The 25,475-nt window shown below is 50.6% G+C and overlaps 7 protein-coding genes across 7 annotated transcripts; 3 read left to right on the top strand and 4 right to left on the bottom strand.

Annotated features, from left to right (window-relative positions):
• Nucleotides 1-447: 447 nt before the first annotated feature.
• Nucleotides 448-2,931, top strand: N0V96_000213 (uncharacterized protein; the record flags this gene model as incomplete). The annotated part of the gene is made up of 3 exons (XM_065755866.1): nucleotides 448-595; nucleotides 708-1,109; nucleotides 1,181-2,931. The coding sequence occupies 3 exons, from the start codon at nucleotides 448-450 to the stop codon at nucleotides 2,929-2,931; spliced, it is 2,301 nt and encodes a 766-aa protein (XP_065615106.1).
• Nucleotides 2,932-4,401: 1,470 nt separating this feature from the next.
• N0V96_000212 (uncharacterized protein) lies at nucleotides 4,402-5,463 on the top strand (the record flags this gene model as incomplete). Its single annotated transcript, XM_053191642.2, has 1 exon — nucleotides 4,402-5,463. One exon carries the CDS (start codon nucleotides 4,402-4,404, stop codon nucleotides 5,461-5,463), a length of 1,062 nt encoding a protein of 353 aa, XP_053050726.2.
• Nucleotides 5,464-7,040: 1,577 nt separating this feature from the next.
• Nucleotides 7,041-8,264, top strand: N0V96_000211 (uncharacterized protein; the record flags this gene model as incomplete). Its single annotated transcript, XM_053191643.2, has 1 exon — nucleotides 7,041-8,264. One exon carries the CDS (start codon nucleotides 7,041-7,043, stop codon nucleotides 8,262-8,264), a length of 1,224 nt encoding a protein of 407 aa, XP_053050727.1.
• A 225-nt stretch (nucleotides 8,265-8,489) lies between these two features.
• Nucleotides 8,490-9,401, bottom strand: N0V96_000210 (uncharacterized protein; the record flags this gene model as incomplete). Its single annotated transcript, XM_053191644.1, has 1 exon — nucleotides 8,490-9,401. One exon carries the CDS (start codon nucleotides 9,399-9,401, stop codon nucleotides 8,490-8,492), a length of 912 nt encoding a protein of 303 aa, XP_053050728.1.
• A 453-nt stretch (nucleotides 9,402-9,854) lies between these two features.
• Nucleotides 9,855-11,710, bottom strand: N0V96_000209 (uncharacterized protein; the record flags this gene model as incomplete). The annotated part of the gene is made up of 5 exons (XM_065755865.1): nucleotides 9,855-10,285; nucleotides 10,354-10,759; nucleotides 10,814-10,962; nucleotides 11,099-11,256; nucleotides 11,499-11,710. The coding sequence occupies 5 exons, from the start codon at nucleotides 11,708-11,710 to the stop codon at nucleotides 9,855-9,857; spliced, it is 1,356 nt and encodes a 451-aa protein (XP_065615105.1).
• Nucleotides 11,711-17,768: 6,058 nt separating this feature from the next.
• Nucleotides 17,769-19,700, bottom strand: N0V96_000208 (uncharacterized protein; the record flags this gene model as incomplete). The annotated part of the gene is made up of 2 exons (XM_065755864.1): nucleotides 17,769-19,148; nucleotides 19,233-19,700. The coding sequence occupies 2 exons, from the start codon at nucleotides 19,698-19,700 to the stop codon at nucleotides 17,769-17,771; spliced, it is 1,848 nt and encodes a 615-aa protein (XP_065615104.1).
• Nucleotides 19,701-20,629: 929 nt separating this feature from the next.
• N0V96_000207 (uncharacterized protein) lies at nucleotides 20,630-21,701 on the bottom strand (the record flags this gene model as incomplete). Its single annotated transcript, XM_065755863.1, has 2 exons — nucleotides 20,630-21,328; nucleotides 21,693-21,701. The coding sequence occupies 2 exons, from the start codon at nucleotides 21,699-21,701 to the stop codon at nucleotides 20,630-20,632; spliced, it is 708 nt and encodes a 235-aa protein (XP_065615103.1).
• Between the last annotated feature and the right edge of the window lie 3,774 nt (nucleotides 21,702-25,475).

The raw sequence follows: 25,475 nt of genomic DNA, 5'->3' as shown, positions 1-25,475 counted from the left end.
CACTCGACCAATGCCTCTCCGTATTCAGCCCCCCTGGCCCGGCCCGCGAGCGGGGGAAACATTGAACATTTGGCGACCGCCAAGTTCCATTGTGAGAGGTCAACGTTTTCTAGCGGACCTGAGGAAAACGCATGAGTGACGCCACAGCCCGCATCTATGCTACTGCATAGTGGCATCCTCTATGCCCGGGTTGCATGGATACTCAGCTGAGTGTAGTTGGATCGAACCACACGCAACCTGGGCTTCTGCGGCCAAGAGCCTGGCGCAACTCAACGCGAAAATTCGGCATGTTGACTGTGTTCTAATTTGCATATAGAATGAAGATGCTCCTCCGGTTGCCGCAACTCTTGTCCGTCAGCTCATCTGGTGGACAGGGGTTTGCCAAAGACGCCCATTCATACATTCGTTACTAAAAACTCAAGCCAGAAGCTGAGAGATTCGCACAAGATGGTTCAATTCAAGGCTCACAGCATCTTGGCTGGGGCCTACGGGGTAGTGGCTGCTGTTGCTGCCGCCTGCACATCTGATCTCCTCGTGGACGATTTCTCCAGCTCGTCCACAACGAACAGAAATAATCTTGGTTCATGGACTTCAGGTAAGATTCCACAAATTCATCGGAAGTGGCAGACAATTCTGATGGTGCCGCCAATGAATCTCCACACCATAGCTGTCCAAGAGCCTCAAATGACCAACATCATGTTCAATAGATGATGCGAGCATGACCAGCATCTCTGCGGCTGGTGGCATCCTAAGCTTCACTCCGAAAAGCGGAGCTTACTACTACGAAACGTTCCCTTGCCAAGCATTGCAGACCGACTTGTACACACACGTCCAGCTTGACATCAAAGCACCAGTGTCAGGTGCATCCTTCACAACTGAGCTGAACTCAGCCTCAAGCTGCTCAGCGACGACTAGTTTAAAAACGTCTTTCAGAGTCACAGGTCTAACCGGCGGCTGGCAGACGCTGCGCATCCCATTGAGTAACTTTGCAGCCGGAAATCTCAATGCCGCCTTGTCGTTTGTCGTTGGTTCGTTTTCGTCTACCCAGGAATGGCAGCTTGACAAGATCTCATTTGTCTGTGCTCAGGGGTCATCAGCAACGTCGACTTGTGAGTGATAATTAGCCGGGTTGGGATCAGTTCGGACATCAACCCGCTTATTGCTGACATCAACCTCACAGTTACTACGATTACTACGGTTACGCAGGCCCCTACAAGCTCGGTGCCATCTCCGACCCAATCTAACAACCCGTCTTGCTCAGCGCTTCTTGTAGATGACTGGGCGTCACAGTCACGCCTTGACTTCTTGCAATACAACTCACTTCTGCTGCCGACAGGAGATGACGGAACAATGCAGTCCAAAGTTGTTAGCAATCATCACATAACACTGACACCTAAAGACACTTCATCATATTTCTTCACTCAGGTGGGATGTTTGGATGCTTCGAAGTATGGTGGGATCTCACTCCGGATCAATGCCCCGGCGGGAACAACATTCAAGATCGAGTTGACTTCCAAGACGACGTGTGAGGGCGAGGTGACTGCGTATTCATCCCAGACGACTGCGCAACTAGGCTGGACCTTTGACGGAACCGAGAAGCTCTACAGCTTCCCCTGGTCAAAGTTCAGCGGAGTCAACCTCAGTAAACTGCGATCTATCGTTCTCGAAGCGCCGACACGCCCCATCACACTAGGCCCGCTGGCACTCTACTGCGGAAGCACCCCGACTGGTTGGGTAGTGCCCACGGCCACCACCCCAACAGGACCAACTCAAACCGTCCCGGCACCAGCTGCTACGGCCTCTGGGCTTGTGATTGATACCTTTGCCAACGCAAACACGAACTCTCTTGGGTTCTGGCATGGTGGCGATGAGTTGGGTCTTGCTTGGGGTTCGAATCGTGTCACAATCGTTGCCTCGGCTCCAGACTACGCCTTCACCAGTCTAATGAGCGGGGGATGTCGGGATTTGCGCAGTCAAAGTGGATCATACTTACACATCACCTACTCGGGTCATACCAAGTTCTCTGTCTCATTGCAGCAGCATAACTCACAATGCAATGATGGTGTGGCACCATACCCTGAAACAAGAGATAGTCTAGAAGCAAGCCGGTACGCGACTACGAGCAGCGACATCTACATCCCCATCTCGCACTTCAACATCAACCTCCAGCGTGTCGCCAGTATTGCCATTAGGGGCATTTACAGTACTGAGCCCTTGGTCCTAACGAAGATTGAGATCGTGCCCTCCATCCCTTCAGGGGTAAGCATCCCCCAAAAGCTGCCCTCAGGAACCCTTGTCTGTGCCTGCACGCGGCCCAACTCTTTCGCGTTCGGCATCGACGATGGAAACCCAAAGTATGCCGCCAGACTAGCGCAAATCATCCGCGACGCAGGGATCAAAGTGACCTTCTTTGCCGTCGGCGCAGTGCTCGAGAACCCCTCCACCGGCATGGCCAGCCTCTACCAACAGCTCAAGAGCGAGGGCCACCAGATCGCACTGCACTCCTACACTCATCCGAGAATGGAAGGACTACCCGACACCGAGAGCATCGACTGGGAGTACAACGAAGATTACAGGGTGATGACGAATCTCTTTGGGGAGAGATCGAACTACTTCCGCCCGCCGTACGGCGTCGAAGGTGCGCGAATGCGTCAGCGCTGGGCCGCTGCGTCCGGATCAGACAAGGCGTACCTTATCAACTGGAGTGTCGATGTGCAGGACTGGCTGTGGGCCGAGACGAGCACGCCAGAGAAGCAAGTGGATTCGTTCAAGGCGGACGTTGCCAAGGGAGGCAACTTGGTGGTTATGCACTTCTCGTACAACACAACAGTCGAGTACTTCCCAGAATTTATCAGGCAGGCCAAGGCTACCGGTAAGCAGATTATGAGGATCGATCAGTGTATGGAGGACCCGAATGCACCTCCGCTGTGATTGCGGAGGTACCGGCGACGGAGCGGAGATCAGGGCGTTGAGGGAATATTGGAAGTTCTGACAATAGCCTTCCATTTGTGGTCTTCCTGTCATACATGTAGCATATGATTGATGAGTAATCGATACATGTACTTGGAGTTATATGAGTGCTTTCATTTCACCGGTCCAATGAGTTGTCTGCCCTGTGGAAAGTCGTCCTCGTCGGTGTGCGAGAGGGTTCAGTTGAGGCCTTTGTTATGAGGTCCTGATGCCAATTGAGCTGGCCGAATCAACGAGTCACCATCGCCACCATCCAAATAACTTATCGACCTGTTGGCTTCTCTAAATTGGGTAATAAGCGACTCAGAATAGATGTCTCCTATGTGCCAGGAGTTGGAGATCGTGAAAGACTGTTCTGTGACTGAGTTTGCTACAAGTTCTAAGGTGGATCTGGAAAACTAAGGTCCGCACAAGAAGGGCCGGAAAGGAGTGAAGGTCCGCGCTCTAGACTGGACACGTCAATAATATAACCTGGACAATCAAGATTGAGGTTACGTGATTGTACCCTTGTAAACTTGGTAAACCTCTCAATTGGTATATAAGGAAGGTAACAGGTGATGGTAGCAGGAGATGGTTGATAACTTCACCCATTATCGAATAAGAGGTAACCATGTAAGGAGGCAGTGCTCTTTTGAGCAAGTCCCCACAATCAAACGACGCTAATGCAGCTGGATGACATTAAGCTTGGCTATGATACCCTGCCGTTCGGCAAGGATGTTGAGTTTAAATTTGATGCAGCTTGATGACACTGACGGCATTGCCAACTTGGCACGCCCCTAGCAGGGCTCTATTGCACCCAAAGAATAGCCTCGCCTCTTAGGCTACCGGAACTTGTTTCTCTCTTGTTATCATGGCAAAGGAGCATGTTTCCATGGGGCATGAAGTATATGGTCCGAGGTATGAGAAACTGCCTTCCTCAGCAGTGAGTCTATAGTTAGAAATGTGGGAAACCAGTCGAGTGGCTAAATCTAGAGAACATTGTAGGAGAAGGTTTCTAGAGATGGCGATCCTAGCTTAGCGCATACTCGCTGTTAGTTACTGACCAAGTCGTAAGTCGACGGCCATGGGGTACCATTGGCAGCATCTGGCGATGTCAGCGGAAAATGGGGCCTCTAGGTATATCACAATTACTTTCTACTCGGGCGCACACGGCATTACCAATCATGCTTAACTTAATGAGACCTTAAGACTTGGGTTCTGGGGCTGACGCGTGGAACTTTGATGATATCGGCCTTCTCGGATGCCGAACTGCCTCATTCGAATATGACATCAACTTCGACCGGCGTTAGTAGATCGCAACAGAACAATCTCCACAACACTGGCTATAAATCAGAGAAAGATCGCCCTGAACAAGATGTATTTCCATCCAGATCATACCTTCTTCATCCTAAGATATTATCACTACCCATCAACACACCTTAACCAAACATCATGAAGGTCTCTGGAAGTAGCACTGCCGCAGTCGCCCTCGTGGGCACGAAGTTAGCATCCGCTCAAAACCTATCTTACGGAGCCGAAAACTTCTACCGCAGCGACATCGTGACGGTGCAGCCAGTCACCTTCCCAACTCAGAACCAGTTCACCGTCGCTGGTAACCTCTTCATCCGCAACAACGCCAGCCGCTCACTCTCCTCCCCAGCCATCATCGTCGGTCACCCCATGGGCGCAACCAAGGAGCAGAGCGCCAATCTCTACGCCACAAAGCTTGCCGAGCAAGGCTTTGTCACCGTCTCCATCGACGTCCCCTTCTGGGGCGGCAGCGAAGGCGAGCCACGCAACGCCGTCTCTCCAGATCTCTACTCAGAGGCCTTTAGCGCAGCAGTCGACTACCTCGGCTTCCAAGACTTTGTCGACCGTGAGCGTATCGGTGGTTTGGGCATCTGCGGCAGCGGCAGCTTCGTCATCAGCGCTGCCAAGATTGACCCCCGCCTCAAGGCCATCGCGACCTCTAGCATGTATGACATGGGATCTGCCGCCCGCCACGGTTTGCGCCGCGCAGTGAGCCTCGAGCAGCGCAAGGAACTCATTGCTACCGCTGCCGCGCAGCGCTGGGTTGAGGCTGCCGGCGGCGAGGTCGAGTACACTGGCGGAACCCCCCACGAGCTAACCAACGCGTCGACGGCGGTTGATCGTGAATTCTACGACTTTTATCGTACCCAGCGCGGCGAGTTCACTCCAGAGAACACGACGGCCAACCTGACTACCCACCCTACTCTTTCCAGCAACACCAAGTTCATGAACCTTTACCCCTTCAACGACATTGAGACGATTTCACCGCGCCCCTTGCTGTTTGTTTCGGGCGATCAGGCCCACTCCCGCGAGTTCAGCGAGGACGCCTACGCCCGTGCTGCTGAGCCAAAGGAGCTCATTTGGATTCCTGGCGCGGGGCACGTTGATCTCTATGATCGTGTGGAGCTCATTCCCTTCGATAAGCTCACCCAGTTCTTCCAGAAGAACCTGGCTGCCAATGCAACGAGCTTGAGGGCACAGTAGGATATCAATCATGAAAGTATCAGGCCCTAGTCCCTCGCTTCTATGAGCCATAGGTTTCAATGGGATAGTCGCTCGATGGAGTGACATAGTTCTAAAAAAGATATCTTGTGTTGGTGTGTCTAGATGCTTTGATAAGGGGAGTCAACCTGGACTGCGGAATTTCTCTGCCACGGCATATTAGGGTGAACTACAACTAGATTCCCTATATCGAGTCCACAAGATCTATAATTCAATAGGTACTTAAGAAACATACCATTCTCTCCGTCAATGCTCCGCATGCAGCTCGAGAACTTCATTCCCCGGCATCAACCCCACTTATCCGGGTGGTGCACCGGCACTGGGTGCCCCACTTTCGGTGTAGCTGGCCCGGGGCAAAAGTTCGGGCGTTAGGTATCCCAAACACTTATTCCTGGACCTGTTAAGTCTCACTAGCAAACCAAATTTGTCTAAAAATAATTCACTCTGAAATTTGCAATGTTTGCACTGTCTCCGTAAGGTTTCTCAATCGTCCAGCTCCTCTTCCTCTCCCTCTTCATTACTGCCTCACTCGTTTAAGGTACTTACCTCTTACTGAGACCTTCCTTCACTGGCCTATACAGCCAACGTGATATGCTTGAGCATTCACCGTCACTCGAGGCGTGTTTGGGCCTCATCAAGTGATGGTGTGTCGTTAATCCAGCAGCTGGAAGATCAATCCAAAGATCACGCTCGAACTTGTAATTACTTGGAGGAGACAACGGGAGCAAGTAATTTTGGGCCTCGGTGAGAGGTTCCTGCACACTTGACTTTTTGGGGACCAAAGAAAAAAAAAAAGAAAAAAGAAAGCAACGGAAGAATATCTTCATTACCGGGAAAACCTGACCGCATCTTCACACAAATTTCGATCCTTGATCCGAATTGACTTCAGCAGTTCATCACAATGACGAGGAAGGCCCATGCTGGCGGAGAACTTCCCCCACAGCGATTGATCGCCGATCTCCCGCACATTTGGGGACATCCAGGGCCCCCTCGTGCGGGGTAGCTGTCCTGATTGGGGAAGAAGCTGCCCCTGGCGACGAACGCCTTCGACGTCATTACCTGGTCATTGACGCCGGAGCTTTCATTCCAGCCCGGTCTGGCTCCTCCTTCCTCCTCCACTTTCCCAGGCCATTGACACTTGCCATGTCACTTTTCAGCTCTTTGCAGATGGCAGGGGCGACAGGGGTACGTTCTGCGTGAGTCCGGCAGGCGGAAGGAGCTCCTTCGCCTTGGTCTTCAGCTGCACTGGCCGTCGTCATTTCGGCTCCAATTGCGTTTGAAGCACGTGTGACGAGCTTCGCCCCTGCCTATTTGTCCTCCGTCGCCGGTCCGACGCTAGCCATAGGCGAGAGGGAGGAGGCAATTGAGAATTCTTTCTCGTCCCTTCAAAATCTGCTTTGTGCTCTCTTCTCTTCCGATTTCCCCATTGACCTACGACTTTTACGGTACCATCTTCCAACCTCTCTTGCTCCAGTTCCCACAGCTTTGAGGTCGTTCGTTCACCCTTCTCCCTGTATAACACTTGCTACAGTAATATCACCTTTCACCTGACCACCAAGATGATGTCCGCAAGACCCCTCGTTCGCTCGACGCTCCCCAGAGCTACCCGGGCTGTTCGCGCACCCCGCCAGCAGCTCCGTTTCCAGTCGACGACAACCTCATCGTCAACAGGCGGAAGCAGCTCTCACTTCGGAGCCGGTGTCGCTGGTGGCCTTGCTGGTGCTGGTATCTTCTACGCCCTCTACTCCTTCACCCCCGCCGGTCGCGCTGCCTCGAAGGTCAACAAGGCCGCCAAAGAGGCTGAGAAGAAGTACACAGCCGCCGCTCAGAAGCTGCAAGAAAACACACCCTCTACCGATGAAGCCATCGACTACATCAAGCAATTCGCTTACTCCTACGTCGGCTGGATCCCTGGCGGCCGCTCCTACGTCGACTCTGCGTTCAATGACTTCGAGACCGTCCGCAAGAACCACAAGGAAGAGGCCGACAAGATTGTCGATGACGCCTACAAGCAATTCCAGGAGGTCGCCAAAGCCGGCCTGAGCCTCGAGGCCGTCCACAAGGCATACGAGGTCCTCGCAGACATCACCCAGAAGCTCGCAAGCCTCGGAGGTGACGCCATCGGGGACATTGTTGACAATCACCCCCAATTGAAGGAGAAGCTCGGAGGAAACATTGACCAGCTCAAGGACTTGGGTGACAAGTACGGCCCCGAGGCGAAGAAGCAGGTTGACGAGACATGGAAGCAAGTCAAGGACGTCTTGGCAGGCGGCTTCACTGCCAGCAATTTTGACAAGGTGCGCAAGCTCATTGAGGAGAAGATCCAGCAGGTTCAGAAGCTTGGCGATGAGGCATGGAAGAAGGCACTTGAGGAGGCCAAGCCTTACCTTGACAAGAACCCCAAGGTCAAGGAGCTGGTTGAGAAGAACGCCGACGCGCTCAAGAAGGGTAACGCCAAGGAGCTCTTCGAGAAAGCGAAGAAGGCTACCGAATCCGGAGACCTCGGAGGCCTCGAGAGCTATGTCACCGACGCCGTCGACAAGGCCAAGTCAAAGGGCTCTCAAGTCGGCGAGAGCTTTGGTCTCGATCAGTACTTTAAGATGATCCCCGACGGAGACAAAATCATCCCCAAGCTGAAGCAACTCCGCGAGGTTGCAGATAAGCACAAGGATGAGGGAGAGAAGCTTTTCAAGGAGACCATTGAGGAAGTGAAGAAGGTTCTTGAGGCTAAGTCGAAGAAGGCAGAGGAGATTGCCGAAAAGGCCAAGAAGGACGCCAAATAAGGGACTTGTCTCCGGCATTCATGCACCTGATACCCCATTAAGTCTCCTCGGTAGATAACGACTTGTACAATAATAATTGAAAAGCATTTCCTGTGTAGCAAATGGTCAGTTTCTGGGATCATCCGCGTCTAACGGTCCCAAGGTTTTATGAAGTGTGAATCTCTATTGAAAAAATACGTGCTAGGTAGGTATTAAATGTGCTTCGCACCCGTTCTCCTCCGACCTTCAAATATCCTGTGGCTTGTACAGCACCCGCTCCTTCAGCAAGCGCGGTGTATCCGGATCGTGGCTAGGAAGAACAATCACATCACTCTGTTTCGCAAACGCCTTGATCTTCCGCAAGCTGTCCAGCGCCGACATGGGGTCGTCATTAATACCATCCGGCTCCTCCTTATCCAGCAAATCGATACCATAGCTCGCGTCCCCAAGCAAGCAGTACGTCGACGTTGTTCCGTCCTCGTTATCGCCATACACGACGAGCGAAATGTGGCCGGGGACGTGGCCAGGTGTATGCACCGCCACAATCTTCCCATCAGCCGTGATCCGGCCAGACGTCTCCCACGGCCCCACGGCGCCGGCCGAAAAATCCACAAGAGTAGGCTGGAATCCTTCCGGCCAGTGCTGCGGCACGCATCCCGCAAGCGTCGCGGTCATGGGGCTATTTCCGAACGCGGCCCAGTGCTCCTTGCTCACAAACACAGGGACATCCGGCGCAGCAGTCTTCAGTGCCTTCAATCCGCCCGCGTGGTCGCCGTGGAGGTGACTCAGTACGATGGCCTGCAGATCCCTCGGTTCCACACCGAGACGCTGCAATTGCTGAACAATGCCGTCTTCGGGCTTGATGTCTACACTGCTGAACATCTTTGTCGGGGATAGGTAGGGGAGGTAGCCCGGGTCGTTGAAGCAGGGGGACTCGCCCGTGTCGAAGAGGATTGGCCCGTCTGGGTGGGCGATGAGGAAGACGCCGATGGGGAGGGGTTCCGTCCATTGGCGGTTTGCGATGCAGCGGAAGCGGCGCAGGGTGACGAATTGGTCGAGGTAGGATTTTACGGGCTGGCTTTTCATGGGGAGTTTGATGCGGACTGAACCGGTTGAGAGGAAGGTCAGGCTGACCCTTTTTTGTGCGTCTGCACCCATGTTGAAGGTTGTGTTGGATGTGATTGACAGGATTGATGTGCAAAATATTTTCGAAAGCAACGATCGAGCCGTGGGCCGTTAGGATTTTATTCAAGATGTTTTTCTTGTTGTTTGACTTTGAGATTTGAAGCTTTCGATTCGTAAGCTGGATGGTCTGCACCTTTGTGTGCCGAGATCCCACATGTACCGAATGCCGGTTGGCGCCACATTCAATCCCGGTTCTAAGCCAAGATGGATCAACTAGCGAAACAAGGTTTCCGCGAACAATTCTTGACAATGGTAAGTACTCATATCGAGAAGCATTGCAATTGTAGTAGGGGCTTCTAATTCATGCAATTCCATGTTTTGTCACGGCTTTTTACATTGTAGGCAACACTTGAAATGTAGAAGATCAAGGGAAGAATGAAGCACAACTGATGTACACGCATCGCCAAGATTCTTACTCATATCAACTCACTCCTGATCGCCGTCAGGATCATTCAAGTACCAAGTTGAATCAGACCCATCCAACTCCTTCGTCGACAGCCCGTTGCCAAGATACGCAAATCGATTCCCTTTCTTCTCATACACATAGTCCCAATCCTCACCTCTAAAGTTCTCCAACATGTGGAAAAAGTGAATTCTACTCCCGGGGTGCAGCGCCGTGACAGGTCCGTCCACAGCACCACCTTTGAACCAGGATCTACAGGATCCAGCCCACGCTGTTCGCGGCATGAAGGCTTGCGTGTGTTCGTGTAGTTCGTTGACTGCATCGAGGCTGGGGCTGATGGATTTGATGCCCTCAGTTTGGCATTTTTTGATGATGCCGGCAATGTATTTTGCGAGGAGCTCGGTTATTGTGAAGACACTGCCGTGGCCAATTGGGGCGTTAGGGCCGAGAAAGACTGGATTATCTGTTAGCAGAGTGAGAGTACACAATGGCACAACCATAACAGTCATAGCATCAACTCACCAAAGTAGTTGGGTATCTCTGGAACCGCGCACGACATGTAGGCTTTCGGTATATCCTTGACCCAGATATCCTGAAGATTTGTAGATTGTCGTCCAATGATGGGGAATCGCGGGCAAAATGAGACATCGAATCCAGTGGCGCACACGATAGCATCAACCGCAATATGTTCCCCGGATTCTGTGATCAGGCCATCCGAGACTATTCGAGCGATTCCTCCCGAGATGACCCTCGCATTGGGTTTCGTCAGCGACTCTAGGTACCCGACCCCTGGTGTCATCCGACGACAACTGATAGGAAACTTGGGGATCAGGATATCGATCAGTCTCTGTTCATTGTTGAGTGCGGATTGCATGTATTGAGTGACTCCTTGTGTGACTTGTCGGTGAGTTTCCGAGTCTTTCAAGACCTAGAACCTCACAGTTAGTGGACAATTCAGAGAGTTGAAGATGGGTTCACCAACTAGGAAGAAGTTATTGTTAACCTGCTCCTCTATGGCCTTCACGAAAGACTTGTAGAGCACAGGGTCTGCCTTGAACTTCTCGATCTGAGCCGGTGTGAAGTTCTCGTCATCATCCAATTCGATTCGTTCCATCGTTTGCTTTGCCTTTCCTAGTAACAAAGTCTGGACCCGAGGTGGCATAATCCAAGTTGGTCCCCGAATAAAATGAATCATTTCCTTCGCGTCTTTGTCTAAGGTGTCAATGTTTTGATGACAAGTATGCAGCCGAAATCTTCCAGTACTCACCTTTTTGTACAGCTGGAACGATCTGAACTCCAGATGAGCCGTTGCCTATAACTGCTACCCTTTTCCCTTTCCAGTCAAAATTCTCATCCCAGTCGGCGCTATGAAGGAGGGAACCAGAAAAGTCGTGCAAACCGGGGATATCAGGCCACTTCCAGTTGCTGTAGCAAGCTTAGCATGATTAGCAAGGATACCCAAACCAAACTTGATCAGAATTGACGGCGCGTTTTCATACTTCAGAATTCCACTCGCGTTCAGCAAAAACTCGCAATAATCCTCAAACTCCACATCATCCTCCAAATTCTTCACCCTGACCGTCCATCGCCCAGCACCTTCATCCCACAATGCTCCCGTCACGAGATGATTAGTCTTGATCTGGCGCCGTAGGTCCTCATCGTCACACAATCGGCACAAGTACGCCTGAATCTCTTCCGCCGGAGACAGAAAGTTGCTCCACTCCTTGTTCGGCTTCCAGGAGAATTGGTAGTTGTGCGAGGGTATATCGCACTTGCATCCCGGATAGCGGTTTTCGTACCATGTGCCTCCGACTTCTGGGTTCTTTTCGTAGACGATGTGTTCGAAGTTTGTGAGTTTCTGACGAAAAGTGCGGATCATGTTGAGGCCGCTTGCGCCGCTGCCGATTGTAATAATGCGGACTTTTTTGGCTGTTCCGAGGGGTTGTTCGACGACTGTGTATGGTTCAGCAGGGTGGGGATCTGGTATTTGTGAGTTCCTCAGTCCAAGGTGATTGCCGATTTGGGTAACGCGTGAGGACGCCATTTTGAAATTAGGTCAACAAAAGATGCGGGGATAAGGAGAGCGCTTGTTTAACTCTAAAGACCCAACATGGATGAAGTAAGGAACATGTGCGCCGCTTCCAACAAATGGGAAAGCACTAGATAGACTGAATCTCGGTCTCTTATACGCACAGGTAATGCCCTCATGTCATATGCATGTATTTACTTGATCACATCAACATCCGGTCCTACCTTGCTTGCCAGTAGGCATCTCGGGTTCGGCTCTGGTAGCTCAGCATGCTCAGTAGACACAGTCTAAGTAGTCAGGTAGTCTTTATGGCCAGCAGCTGATTTCACAACCATTTAAGCCCTGGCACAGTGTCGTTCCCATATTTTCCTCCAAGCGTGCGTCATCGAAGGTACAGTTGTTCCACTCAACTGTAGAGAGCGTACAGTGTCGGCAGACGGTGATGGGCTTTCGGTACTCGGTAGCCGGCGCTCGGCAATTCGAAACTGCACGAAATTAGCGTCAATCATTTGCGGGATTCGGCAAACATAAGGTCTCGAAGCCACGCAAGTGCACCTGAAGGCCTGCAAATCTACGAACTCGTATAACTCATCCATAAAACCGACTCAACTAGACGTGCAATCTCTGAGGCCGTCAGGACACCCTGGAGCATCTACAAAGGAACTGTCAAATTCATAATCCTAACACTGTAAGGTACCACTCGATAGTTGACAGACGACAAGTCAGCACGTACTATGCTCTCTATCTTTGCTTCGTCATACTAAGGTAACTTTCTATGTATTCTAAACTGGTCACCCAAGCAGATAGCGGGCGAAAGAATGAACGAGCTTTGAGCGTAACGAGTGATGAGACGGCCTATCAATCGTCTTACTGTGTAGGTGTCTACATTCAGACTTGGCGAGTTTCAATTCTTCCACCTAGCTGAAGAGAAAGTCCTCCTGGCGCTCGATGACCGGCACTTGTTCGCCCTTCATCAGGTGCATTGGTGGGTCTCTAGAATCTGTGTGTCCGATACATGCCCATGTTGGGTTTGGGATGTGGTAAGGTAGGCCACATGCTGTTGGCCGGTGAGCGGTCCAGGTACAAAAAACGTTTCCTTCATTTGAGCCGGCGCTTAATTTAGAGGCATGTTAGAGCAGGTTATTGTGCCACCTTTGGAGTGGCGAAACGATGATATCTTTGGTTGGTTGACTACTAGACATGTGCAACGGCACCCCGAGCACGAGCATCCGTCAGTATTTCCCTTTCAAGTCTTGCATTCAATGAATCTCCGCTAAGTGTCCCTGCCATCAGATGAAAGTTTGAAGAATATGCTGCCATGCAGCGCATGTTTGTATGTCACAATCAAGACATCTTTGCTCTTTGTTCCTTGGTGGTACCCTTGACTTTGGCGAAGATATCGCTTGCAACAGCCAAAGCTTCTCTACCAGCCGGAACACCGCAGTATATCATCGCATGCCGGCAAGTTTCTACGATCTTCTCCTCCGAAATACCAAGGTTGAGTGCTGCCGCGATATGTATGCGCAATTCTGGGGTTCTGTTGAGCGCTATCATCATGCCAATGTTGACTAAAGACCTCTCCTTGAACTCAAGTCCGGAGCGAGCATAACTGGAGAAGCAGACTTCGGCAATGTATTCGGCACTGACTTTGCTTGGGAGATCGTCGCGCTTTCATTCTTGTCTTAGCTTTAACCCCTTCACGGTGCTGTTGTGTTGTGGTTTACCTACTGCTTGTTCTTGAATGGCGTTAAGAAGTTTGGCCCCCAAGAAAGCTTGAGCCATTTGGGCACCCTGTACCAGCTTTTCACTTGGTTCAGACATGATTTGTTTGGGGTCTTGAATTCGTGATAGTTCTTTCAAAGCTAATGTGTGGTCTGAAGTATGCAATTGTAAAGGAAGTAGAAAATCTTCCACCTTCAATCTTCAATTCGATCTGCCGGGAGCAATCTCTGCCAGCTGCTCTATTTACATCGAGATCGAAAGCGGGACTAGTTCTTAAATAGTACATCATCTGATTCAAATCTTCTTCTATTGCTACCCGGAAACCGAACAACAAGAGCGGATGGTGCAGTGCCGAGTGCCGAATTGCCGAAAGCGCAGAATCAGCCTTCGGGGAACACGGCGCTGAGGTCGGTAAACTCATGCCGAACCACGCATCGGGGAAACGTTCATCAATATCGAGAAAAACCCCGGATTGACTAATATTATACTACATAGTGGTGCCCGGTGTTCGGTGGCATGTGAAAGCCAGTGCCTTAACCATTGGCGCCATCGAAATTTGTGAAGTCCATACCAAGTACATCCATGAACGAGGTAATGTCCTCAAAATCCTCTCCCATTTGCCCAAAATTTCCAAAAGCGTCGTCTTGGAAGGCGATTTCGTCTCTTGCGTCGTTATTCTGCGATAGTATATCCATGTTCTCGCACATTTCTGATGGGAAAGCGAACAGGTCGCCCATATGGTGCTGCACAATTTTTGCGGTTGATGAAGCATGGGAGCCTGCTGTCTCGCTTCTCGAGCATGACGACTCATCAACTCGCTCACCTCCAAAGTCTCGTGGCGCGTCTTTAAACTTTTGCAAAATAGCGCGAGCCCCTCCATACTTAGCGCTCATACCCTCAAGAATGCGACGTATAACATCAAGATCTTTGCGGAGTACCGTCTCTTTCTCTTGCGATTGAGGCTGATGAGACATTAAGACGACGCCGACGGCTAATACAAGGAAGGCGTGGTAATGTATCAGGTGTACAACTCTCTCTCTGCATAGGATTTCGTCATAAAGCCGAGCAGCACAGGATGCAGCAAGGACCGACGCCGGTGAAGTTCTCCACGTCGGCGAAGTACTTCTGCTGATTGTCTGGGTCAGGATGATAGCGACGAAGTAGAAGATGAAAGTCTCCGCGCGTTGCTGATTGAATGGCTTTCTGGTCCCGCTGGGGTTGAACAGCCGCAAGTCTTCGGGCAAGTCAGCCAGCCAACCGTAGAGGGATGTGACGACGGCCTCGGCTTCTGCCGATGTTGGGCCACCTTTTCTGAATTTCAGGGTGGTGATGACCCCAACGATCTGAACGAGCTTCGTCATCCAAGTTGTAGCAATTGCGTCGAAATTCTGCACCGGAAAGTCTTCCTCTGAGAGCGGAGGTACATCAGTGTCTTCCGGTCTGAGGAGAAGAGGTCGGCCCCAGCAGGCTGTCATGAGAATTTCACTCGTCTGGTTCGAGTCAGATATTCAACATTCGTTGAGAAGCAACTTTCTAGGCCGGGGTTGGAGGAAGAGTGAATTCATGATACTCACCTGAAGGTGCCAGAATATTCGCCGCAAGCAACCAGCACCCTGGCGATTGGAATATGATGACTGTTTCTGAAGACCAAGTTGAAGCGCCATTCGCGAAGCCATGCCTGTCCAGTGCCATGGTCCATCTAGCGTGACAAGATAGGGGGAAGACGCGCTCCAGCATGACATCAGACACAGAGATTTCAGCACCGTCAGCTGGTCAGGCTCGAAGCCGATGTGAACCAGCGTTTTGGCTTTCTCGTATTGCGAAGCCGCGAGATCGACGCTGTCCTCTCCGTGTCGCATTAGACTACCTGCTAAGCAGACTGCCTGCTGGAGAAGCACCGATGCATTTGGGCCGGCAACATCACCGGGATCGACCATGGAGTAGTACAATACAACGTGTTCGAAAAAGGAGTCCTTCAGAGCCTGTAGGAGTACGGGTGGCGGAAGAATACTGGCCCCTGTAACTCTTAGAATCGCCTCGTTTACGCCAACGTTTCCAGTGGCAAGATTGTCTAGCACGATAGTGGGTGGTGTCTTGACTGGGTCGTGCATGATGGAGCCTTTGTCAATAAAGCTGCTAGGTCTCCACGCAACATCTCGCTGGAGACTGCTGCGAGTCTCTGACAGTTTGCTGACTGGCTCTCCCCTTGGACTGTCTCTCGGGCTGGTCATCTGGTTTGGCACCGGCAACGAAATAGATGGCGTTCCGATGTCAGCCTCGCCCACATCAGTGCCCCGCGGGCGCCTCTTCCGGACACCATTACGGAGACTTATTAACGATTGTCAGAACCTCTGTTGCAAGAGCATGCCATGAAGGAGCGAACGTACACGCAGGGAACTTGAGCACGTCGACAGTTTCGACACGTCTTGTCTTGGCTTACCTGTAAGTCGCATTTTACCTAAGTGCTTCGTGTTATCTCAGCTCCACGTCAAAGTAGAGATATAGATACTTTAGCTAGGAAGCAGCTTACTTTGCGTGAGTGACATTCGACACATACAACGTTCGCACGGTCCCTTAATGTTCGCCGAGGTCTCTCCATACTCTCATTGCCGACTGCTCAAAGAACTTTTCCGTATTTGTTGTGGATGAAGTGAACCCCGTCTTGATACAGACGTAACCTAAGTTTTGATTCTTCAATCCATAATCAGAGCTCACGGTGCGGGGCAAAAAGCCTTTTCTATGGAGCCTGTGGGCGGCCGGGAAGCTAGCCGAGGCCCCCCGGAAGCTCCGGGTTTGCGGGGTGCATGGACCAAGAGTCCCATAAGAGGGAATCTGGACTGGTCATCGAGCTGGTTTACTGGTAGTACAAGCAGCGATGAGGATCTAAGACCATTAATACGACACATCACATTCGATGGAGACAGCGATGTCATGTGACCAGCAAGCTAACTTGAGTGCCTAGATGGTATTCAACGTCTCTTTGAAAACTTGATTGCGTTTCTACTGCGGTCCAGGCTCGGGTGACTAGGACCCATCTTAAAAGATACATGCTTGCGCTGGTGACTGGTATTTAGGCATTTCGAAGGGTAGATGCTGTCTCGGAAGCCACACGCGACTGATATCCGGGCGTGCAGAGCCGGGAGTACACTTTCTTGAGCGAAAGTCGGGTGACCGAGTGTCCCTTTTTTCGGGCTGGAAGGTCATCGGCTCATCTTGATTGCTCGAGTTTTTGACTGACTAGTTTTTCTTTTTCCGGCCCTTGATCGGATTTGATATTGTGCGAGGTGTGGGTGACACGATCCGTTACACCGTGGCTAGGGCTGTGTCTTACAGCGGTCCGCTTCCCGTCAAAAGAATCTAGGGGATAGCCGACAAACCTCCCAGCCTCGGACTTACTCCCTTCCAAGAGTTTCTGAAGCCAATGTTTGCTCTCCAATCTTCGTCTCATCGTCATGGACTGGTGGTGATGAGGCTCTTCGTGAGCCACCGCCCTGCGCCTCCGGTTCAAGGTAGCTCAGGCCATGTTTCATCACGAGTTCTCAACGGGTTTTATAAGAAAAGGGATAAGGGATGGCGATGGTGATGCGGATGGGGATGAGGATAGGGAACAAGATCAGAGCAGGAGTCTTAAAGTATGCAGCCGTTCACGCGCCTGAAGGGGACTAACACGTCTGCTGTTGTATTCAAATCACTGCCTCTCACTCTCACTTCATGTCCTTTACCTTCAGCTATCTCTCCTAGTTCTTCAGCTTTTTGGGTGTCTTTGAGAAATCCAGATTAAGTTCACCGGTCTACACTCATTCTTTTAATTTTGACTTTCAATGCAGTCAACTACGATATGCATTTTCACATTGTCGCTTCTAGCGAGACTGGCTTACGCCCAAGTGAACCTCCCAGTCTCTGGCGTTATGGCATACTTGGGATGTTACATCATCTCAGACATGAACCAGTTTGAAATGATTCGAAGCGACGCTGGCGTGGAGCCCGAAAGCTGTCAAACCCAATGCTCAGCCTTAATACGCAGATTCGCTGGTTTGATGGGAACAACGTGTCTGTGCAGCCGCGCAGGCATCAATTACCCGAATGGCTTTTATGACCCCGAGTCGGCATGCAATATACGCTGCAGCGGGAATAACAATGCTCGCTGTGGTGGCTTTGCAGATGGGCTAGACCACTACAGCATGTATTATGGCTTCCGGGAGGTTCCACCTGCCCCGACTACTACGGAATCGACTGAGTCAAGCACGTCGTCGACGACATCTTCGGATTCAGAGTCCAGCGTTGAACCTTCGTCCTTCAGCTTCTTCTCGAACTCGTCTTCAACCACTCCGACTTCTTCTTCGACTATTTCATCAACGTTAGAGTCTACCACAGACACATACTCAACCTCCTTCACGACATCCTCTTTAACTTCCCTTTCAACATCCGCTTCTGCCTTTGATACAACCTCAATCTTGACTTTATCGTCTGTCTCGTCTTCGGAAACTTCTTCAATTTCCCCGACGAGCTCAGAGTTTACAACAGATACATCCTTAACCTCCTCCTCGAGTTCTTCCTCAACTTCCCTATCAGTATCCTCTTCAGCTTCTGATTCGGCATCAACTTTGACTTTGTCCTCGACCTCGTCTCCGGACTCTTCTACAGTATTTTCATTGAGCTCAGAGTCCATAACAGACACACCCTCAACTTCCTCTTCAATCTTATCGACTTCATCATCAACTTCATCCTTACCATCCTTTTCATCATCTACCTCATCCGAGCCCACCTTCTTCTCGACAACGTCAATTTCCTTATCGACTTCAACCTCTCCTTCAAGCTCATCAAGCTCTTTGTTGACCTTGTCGTCGACCGCGACTCCGACGTCATCTTTCACTTCTTCCGAGTCCATCACAACCTCGCCTCTCACGAACACCAACATCGAAGTCAGCAGCAGCGCACAGCTCTCTTCAACATCAACCGGTGGGCCATTCGCAAATACGACTATCTCCTTAAGTTCTTCATTTTCTCTCACATCATCTACGTTTGCGTCCGAAACCACTACGTCAAGTACCGAACCCACGACGTTCACTGTTCCGACAAACTCGTTTTCTTCTTCAATCTCTTCTTCAGATATAAGCCCAACGACTTCCACCTTTTCAACGACACTCCTTGATAGCAGCTCAATTTCCACGACTGCTCTCTCAACGAGCTTTACGAACTCCTCGGCGTATCCTACAAGTTCAAGTTCGACACTACCGACCTCTTCCTTATCTTCAATCAGTTCTGTCTCATCCGTGAGCTCTCTATCATCCACAAGCTCCCTTTCAGTGACGTCTGTTTTATCGACGACCTCTCTATCATCCACAGACATCCCGACATTGAGCAGCAGCTCGACGACTGAACTGCTCTCAAGTACAGGCACGCTCGTGACATTGACTTCTTCTGACTTAACAACGCTTTCGGCATCCAATTCGAGCGGCACATTCTCGGATCTTCTGACAAGTCTACTGTCAAGTAGCGGTACTTCATTAACGGACAGCACCTTTTCTTTGAGTACAACATCTCTCGCTGGTACGACTGTTGCGCCCTCTGGAAGCGCAGAGCCTACTAGCAGTTCTTCTATATTTCCATCTTCAACCGGTCAGACAGTCACTCTGACTAGTTCATTTACGAATACGAGTTCTACGTCAACCTCAGCATCGACTTCAAACTCGTTGACAAGCAATGTCAATTCCGTCTCAAATTCAGCCTCGTCAATCACGCAAGCACCGTCTTCGGAGTTGGTCACAAGCACGATGTTCGGACCTCCTTCCATCCAATCAAGCCAAAGAGCGAGTTCTTTGAGCTCTACCCCGATCTCGGACCTCACTTCCATATCCGTCGCTACGGATTTGCTAAGTATATTGTCATCAACAACCTCGGCGTCGACCAAGAATGCAGCGACCGCTACAGACAATTCGGCACCAGACGCAACCTTGGCGACATCCACCGTTACGCTGTCTTCCCTATCCGAAACTCCATCGTTAACTATTCCGACAGACGTTTCTGCCTCATCTGGTGTTACATCTGTGACTGGACCACCCTTAAGCTCCTCCTTCATTACCTCGACGCTATCACCATCGCCAACGTCAGTCTCCATTGTTACAGACCAGCTTTTCCGATTGACCGTATTGCTTGTTGCTGCCGAATCGGCTTTGCCACAGTAGCGGAGATATATATCCCAAATAGGGGTTTGTTGCTTGTTTGTTTTTGAGGTTGAAATTTTACCACTGGTGTGGGCAGCACTGTTATTAGACGGCCGACGGCGTTTCGGATATTCCCCAGGGCTAGGCGGAGAGAGAAACACAAGAAACGATATTCTTATTTAAGTACAGACCGGGTTCATGTTAGGTGCGAAAATAGACTTGCTTTCGTCCAATGAGACCAATTACCACTTCTGGCCACAGATTACCGGAAGGCATAGAATCGAGGGGCTCAGTCTTCTACAACATGGTGAAGTTCGATTGATTGAGACAGGGTATCATACTCGATTGGCGATAGGAACATTCTCTTAACTTCAACATTTAGACTTATTTCGACATCTTCGACACAAGAGTCGAAGATACTGGCGAAACCTGAAGACTTTGGCGGTGGTGAACACAGTTGGTAAACAACTGAAATATTTATGTGTATGTCACTCAATCCAAAACTAACATGAATACTACCTTTGGCTCGCTCGCGAGACTTTGCGTTTTCATTACATCCAAAGCAATTCTTTGAAAGCCAAGGCCTCGGGATCACAAGTGAACACCAGTTATTTACACGTGAACTATTACAGCGCGTCTAGTCCAGCCAGATCAGGTGTTTTTTATAGATGAATATGTTATGCTATGCGAGTCTCTAATAATTAACAATAGATTCACGATGCAAGTTGATTCGTGAAGGAACAAAAAATGAGTGACTTTGCTGAATTGCGCAATAGTACCTGATACTTGATCTCGTCCCACACCAATCCTCTTCCCAACTCTGACAGGTTACATCGTGCGCTGAACGATGCTTCACACCATTTCAGTTACTAGTAGGTCGTGTTCAGGAAAGCGCCACAACGTTCCCCTCCAGAGCCTGGCTCACAGACACGCTACTCGCTGCGCTACCCGCCTGTCCCTGATTACCGCTCGCAGGCTGCGATCCAGTTTGGGGTGTGCTAGTTTGAGGCTGGCTCGTCTGCGGAGACCCGGTTTGAGGTTGGCCCATCTGAGGAGAGCCCCTCTGACCAGACTGGGAGGAATTTCCTGGGGAACCTGTTTGCGGTGAACTCGTCTGAGGAGCTCCAGTGGCTGGCATAGCTGCTGGGGGTGCGCCGCCCATGGGAGGGCCCATACCAGGAGGCATAGCCAAAGGAGGATTGGCGAGCGACACAATCCCCATTCCAACCGAGCCACCAGCTCCGGCAAACGCAGCCATGGCGCTTTGGAGACCCTCCGCAGGAAGCTTGGAAAGAACGACTTGGCCAAGTGCAGCCGACAACATGTTCTGATTCATGAAGGATTGGAGAAGCATCGGGGTCATGTTTATCTGATCGAGCGTCTGACGCTGGAGCATTGCCGACATGACCATAATCTTCACGCTCTTCGTCAAAGTATCGGCGGCGTTCTGGAGAGCGATACCGTCAGAGATTCCAATCGGCGAGGTCGGTGCAACATCAGTACGGGCTTGTGCAAGTGCGCCCTCGAGTCCCATCATCGCCGGGCCGAGAGCAGAAGCGCTGTTGGGGTCGGGTGTCAGAGCCTGATATCGTGTTAGTGATTGGGCTCCTCAATTGTCAATGTGTAAATAGTTCAGTGCCCATTTCTCGAAGTTAACTTACTCTAATGGCTGTATCCAAATTCGATGATGCCACTGAAATGGATACGAACGCCCCCTGAATAGTTTGGAGGTCTCTCTTTTGGACATCATTTGCTGGCGCCCCAGCCACAGTGCTGAGCGCCAATGAGCCCACAATAAAAAAGGCCCTCATCCTCACGACCTTCGCTGACCAGAGCGAGAGAGATAGAGGGAGGAGAAATGAGTGAAACGAGATCGGAATCAAAGAGAAGAGATGGACAGGTGCCAGACCGGATTAACAAGTCACTTGGTTCACGTATACATCTACCAGGGGCATCAAGGTCTTTTATGAAAATGCAACAAACGTTTAAAATGTTGGGATGTTTTCCACGCCGGACGACTTCCCAAAGATCCGGTTCTTGCCGGCAGCCGATTGGAGTGGACGTATCTGGTAGAGCTTGCTGAGAGCGCTTCGGATCTTGCGACGCTGCGGCATTCGTCCTCTGCAGGTAGACAATCGCGAAGATCCCGTCATACGAACAAGGCCCACATCAAACCATCTGGAGCTGATCCAAACGCCCGGGTCAGGTTCTGGCCATGAGAAACTCCCATTTGAGGGAATCACGGAGCTCCGATCAACGTCGTAGATGGGATGAAACGCCGTCGCGGGTCACATTTGCCTTGACAGCCTGCCAATTCGGGGAACTGGCAGGAGAGTCTGAGGGCTTACTTGGAGAGGGAAGTCTGTGCGATTTCTTCATACGGCTTAGAGCAAATAAAGACGGTGATGGCGAGCGCGATCAGTAGAGTGGCTTCTCTTGAGGGAAGCCTAGCTAGGTCATCGATGGTTTGCATGACCAGCCGGGCGGGCTGCCGAAGTTTATGGAACGTGCTTCCCTGAACATACCATGAGGCTGAAGTTGAGATCTTCTGATCGGAGAGGAGATTACTGCCGACTTGCGACGGCCGTTGATGGAAAGCCGGCTCCGAATGGAGAGAGAAAGTCACTGGTATGATGACCCGCTGTAGCAAGGGATTGGTGACCGGCTCCGGGAGGTAAGGATGAGAGTTGTTCGATTTCCAGCGTTTTCAACGCCGTTTGACTACCTCAGAACCGAGACCGAGCTACGCAGGGTTATATGATGCTACCTCCCCTACCAGCAAATTGTTGTGAGTCTGAGCCAGTTTTGCTTTGGGTCATGCCCTTAGAAGGAAGTTAAGAGAGCCTTTGCGATCTTTCGATCCAGGGCACATGAACGCTCATCTACACTCACTCTTACAGACATCTCAGATTACTTTAATCTTCTACTAAAGATATTTGCTTCATTGGCTTTGGGCAACGGAGGTTCACACGCGTCAGCTCATACGATTACAATGAGAAATGGGCTAAACGACCGTAGCAGACGTTACCAAAGAGAATTGTTCGTTTCTGGCGGTGCTTAGGGAGGCAAGGCAAATATTAGCGTTACACCTCTAGCTATTGACCGAAACCATGTGGCATCTTCAAAATGCTTCATGTGCGAAGCAGGCAGCGATCTCACCAGGCCTCAGCAAGAGTGGATCATATTTGACAGTTTGACGACTACCTAGCATTTATTGAGCATACTGACCATAGTACCATCATTTGCAAATGAATCAATAGTAAGGCATGCGCAACAAGATAAGGCAGGGAAATGTATATCTACTTATATAAGTAACAACTTGAACCGAAGTAGTCATATACCTCGCCTTGCTCCATTCTAGAGAGACACCCCGCCAGAATGTTCAGCAAGGTCATAGCCTGCCCAATCATCTTCATCTGTCTCGCTTTCCTCTGCTTCTGCGTAAATGTCCCGGTTTTCTTCTGAGGGAAATTTAAAATCGTCCATGTCGGCTGGATTAACTATAGTTAAGTCTCCCAGTGCGAACGCTAGCCCCTCCATATTTGGCTGAACATTGGCTTCCAGCGACTGATGTGTTGGATAGGAAGAGTGAGTATTTGACTCATGTCTCTTGCCATCGGATATCTTCTCTCTCAAGGCGCGAAGTGCATCCTCTCTAATCTTGCTGACGACCTTGTCGAGCAGGCCATCTCTCTCGTTAGCTTCAGCCAAGTCGTTGGCAAAGAGATTTGGGATAGTCCAATTTGAGTAGACATTCTTGTGTCCGGGCCGAACTTGGATGTCTGTATTATGAGCAGCGAAGTAATATTCGCACAGCCGGCAGGTTGGTTTACTGCAGCCTATATATCTGACGTCGTCGAAGAACGGGATATGATAGCGATTTCGGCCATATTCTCGACCGAGATAATGCAATAACAAAATTTCGCAATGAACTATGGGTTTGAAAGACGTCTTTTGGCACTGGTGAATGATGGACTCATCCAAGCCACAGACCTGAAGAGTTTTGGCCTGTTCGAGAGTCGTATCACGGTCCGCCGAGTTTGCCATCATTCTCCTGATAATATTGTCCGCTGAACGCCTCTTTTGTTGCGTCTTCACACCCATATGGCTTTGGAGTGTGTCGATCGGATTATTCATGGGTATACTTGACGGCAGCCATGTTATTTCGAAATTTTCGAACAGGTCCGGGTGGAGACGTCTGCGGCCAGATATGATAGCCCGAACAGCACCGTGATACGAAGAAAGCCGTCCGATAAAGTGCTGTAGCTCACACCAGCGTTCGGACTCGTTAAAGCGTCCTTCCCGGGCTCTTTCAACGACCGATTCGTACATCGGACTTTTGCGGAAGGTGTTTGCGGCTAAAATCAGATGTTCACCATTGCGAGCGACTGCATTGCAATAAGGGGCCGGTTTAGCATTACTCTTCCGAACATCAAGGGAAGCCTAGACCAGACTTACACCCTTCACTGTCATCCAAAGGCACCTCCGTCTTGGTCAAAGCCCGGAGATATTCTAGCTCATCAAGTAGAGGGACCCCTAGAGAAGCAACTGTTTGATGATTTACTAAGTTAAATAGTTGAACACCACAGACGCCGTTGACTTGGTCAATGGAAAACATACCCGCGTCCAAGGACCTAGCCTTCAATTCATTGATGCATTGATTCAGCCGCTGGTTGAGTCGCGACTTATACAGAGTAACTCGCTGCTTGTGAAATAGGAGTATGTCGCGAAGAAGTTCGCGGAAGAATGGGGATCCATCATCGTCTCCAACGTCGACGCCATTCTGTGAACCCATTTTGTCAAGGAGAGTTTGGATGGTCGTGGCTGCAGATTGAGCATCTTCCGAGCTCCGCTGATTGGATGCAAAGATGTATTGCACCTTGTCAGGCCTCTGAATGATGGCAAGGGACGTGATCGTGGACCCGAATGGTCGGTTATCATAGACTTGAGCCACTTTGTTGATGAAGAACTCCAGAATTGTGCGAGAGCTGCCATCGGGCACGCCCATTTCAGCAGCATGCCGATATTGTCCATTCTGCATCCTTCTACAGGCCTCATTAAGACCACATAGCAGGACCAAAGCCTCGTACAACCGAACCAACCTATCTCGCAGTTTGACAGCGATCACACCAATGCCATTTACCGCCACGGTTCCTTTCGAATCAAAGTATTAGTAACCTATTTTCGGGTCATGAGGAGAAGTCTCATACGTTTTTGTCTAGGGGGACCTGCCGGGTTCCCCGACATCAGTTCCTTGCTTGCCATCGTAGACAGGCCCGGTACCTAGGCTGTACTAAGTTCTGGTAATCAACGGAGGATCCACTCTGTAACACGGAGTAATTCTCTTCAGAAGTTTAGTGAAATTGACTCTCAAAATCGTTGAGTCGAAAGCTCAAGCGCTTTCATTTATGGGAGCCTAAGCCGCCAGAACTCCGCCGACACTCGGTTGCCTAAAGAAAGGCAGAGGTAGTTGGAAGCATTGAGTCAAATACAGTCGAGGACAACATCCAATCGCACATGGTTCTTGATGCAACATGCCGGTTTGATGCATCGAAATGCAGAATGAGACCACCAGCATTGGATGTGCGGTGTCCTCCAACCACTTAGCTTGTCTGCCGGCCACACTTGAGGTTGCCTCGCCTGCCCCCAAGCCGCATCTCACCGAAAACCCCATGACTCCATCAGCATTATGATTGGCTTCAGATGTTTTGGCCAGAAGCTAGTTGACA

This window comes from Colletotrichum fioriniae, assembly GCF_027942845.1.
Source record: "Colletotrichum fioriniae strain IMI 355084 chromosome Unknown scaffold_1, whole genome shotgun sequence".
NCBI lineage: Eukaryota > Fungi > Ascomycota > Sordariomycetes > Glomerellales > Glomerellaceae > Colletotrichum > Colletotrichum fioriniae.
Note: the sequence above shows the minus strand (reverse complement) of the source record. Positions and strands in the feature narration are given on the sequence as shown.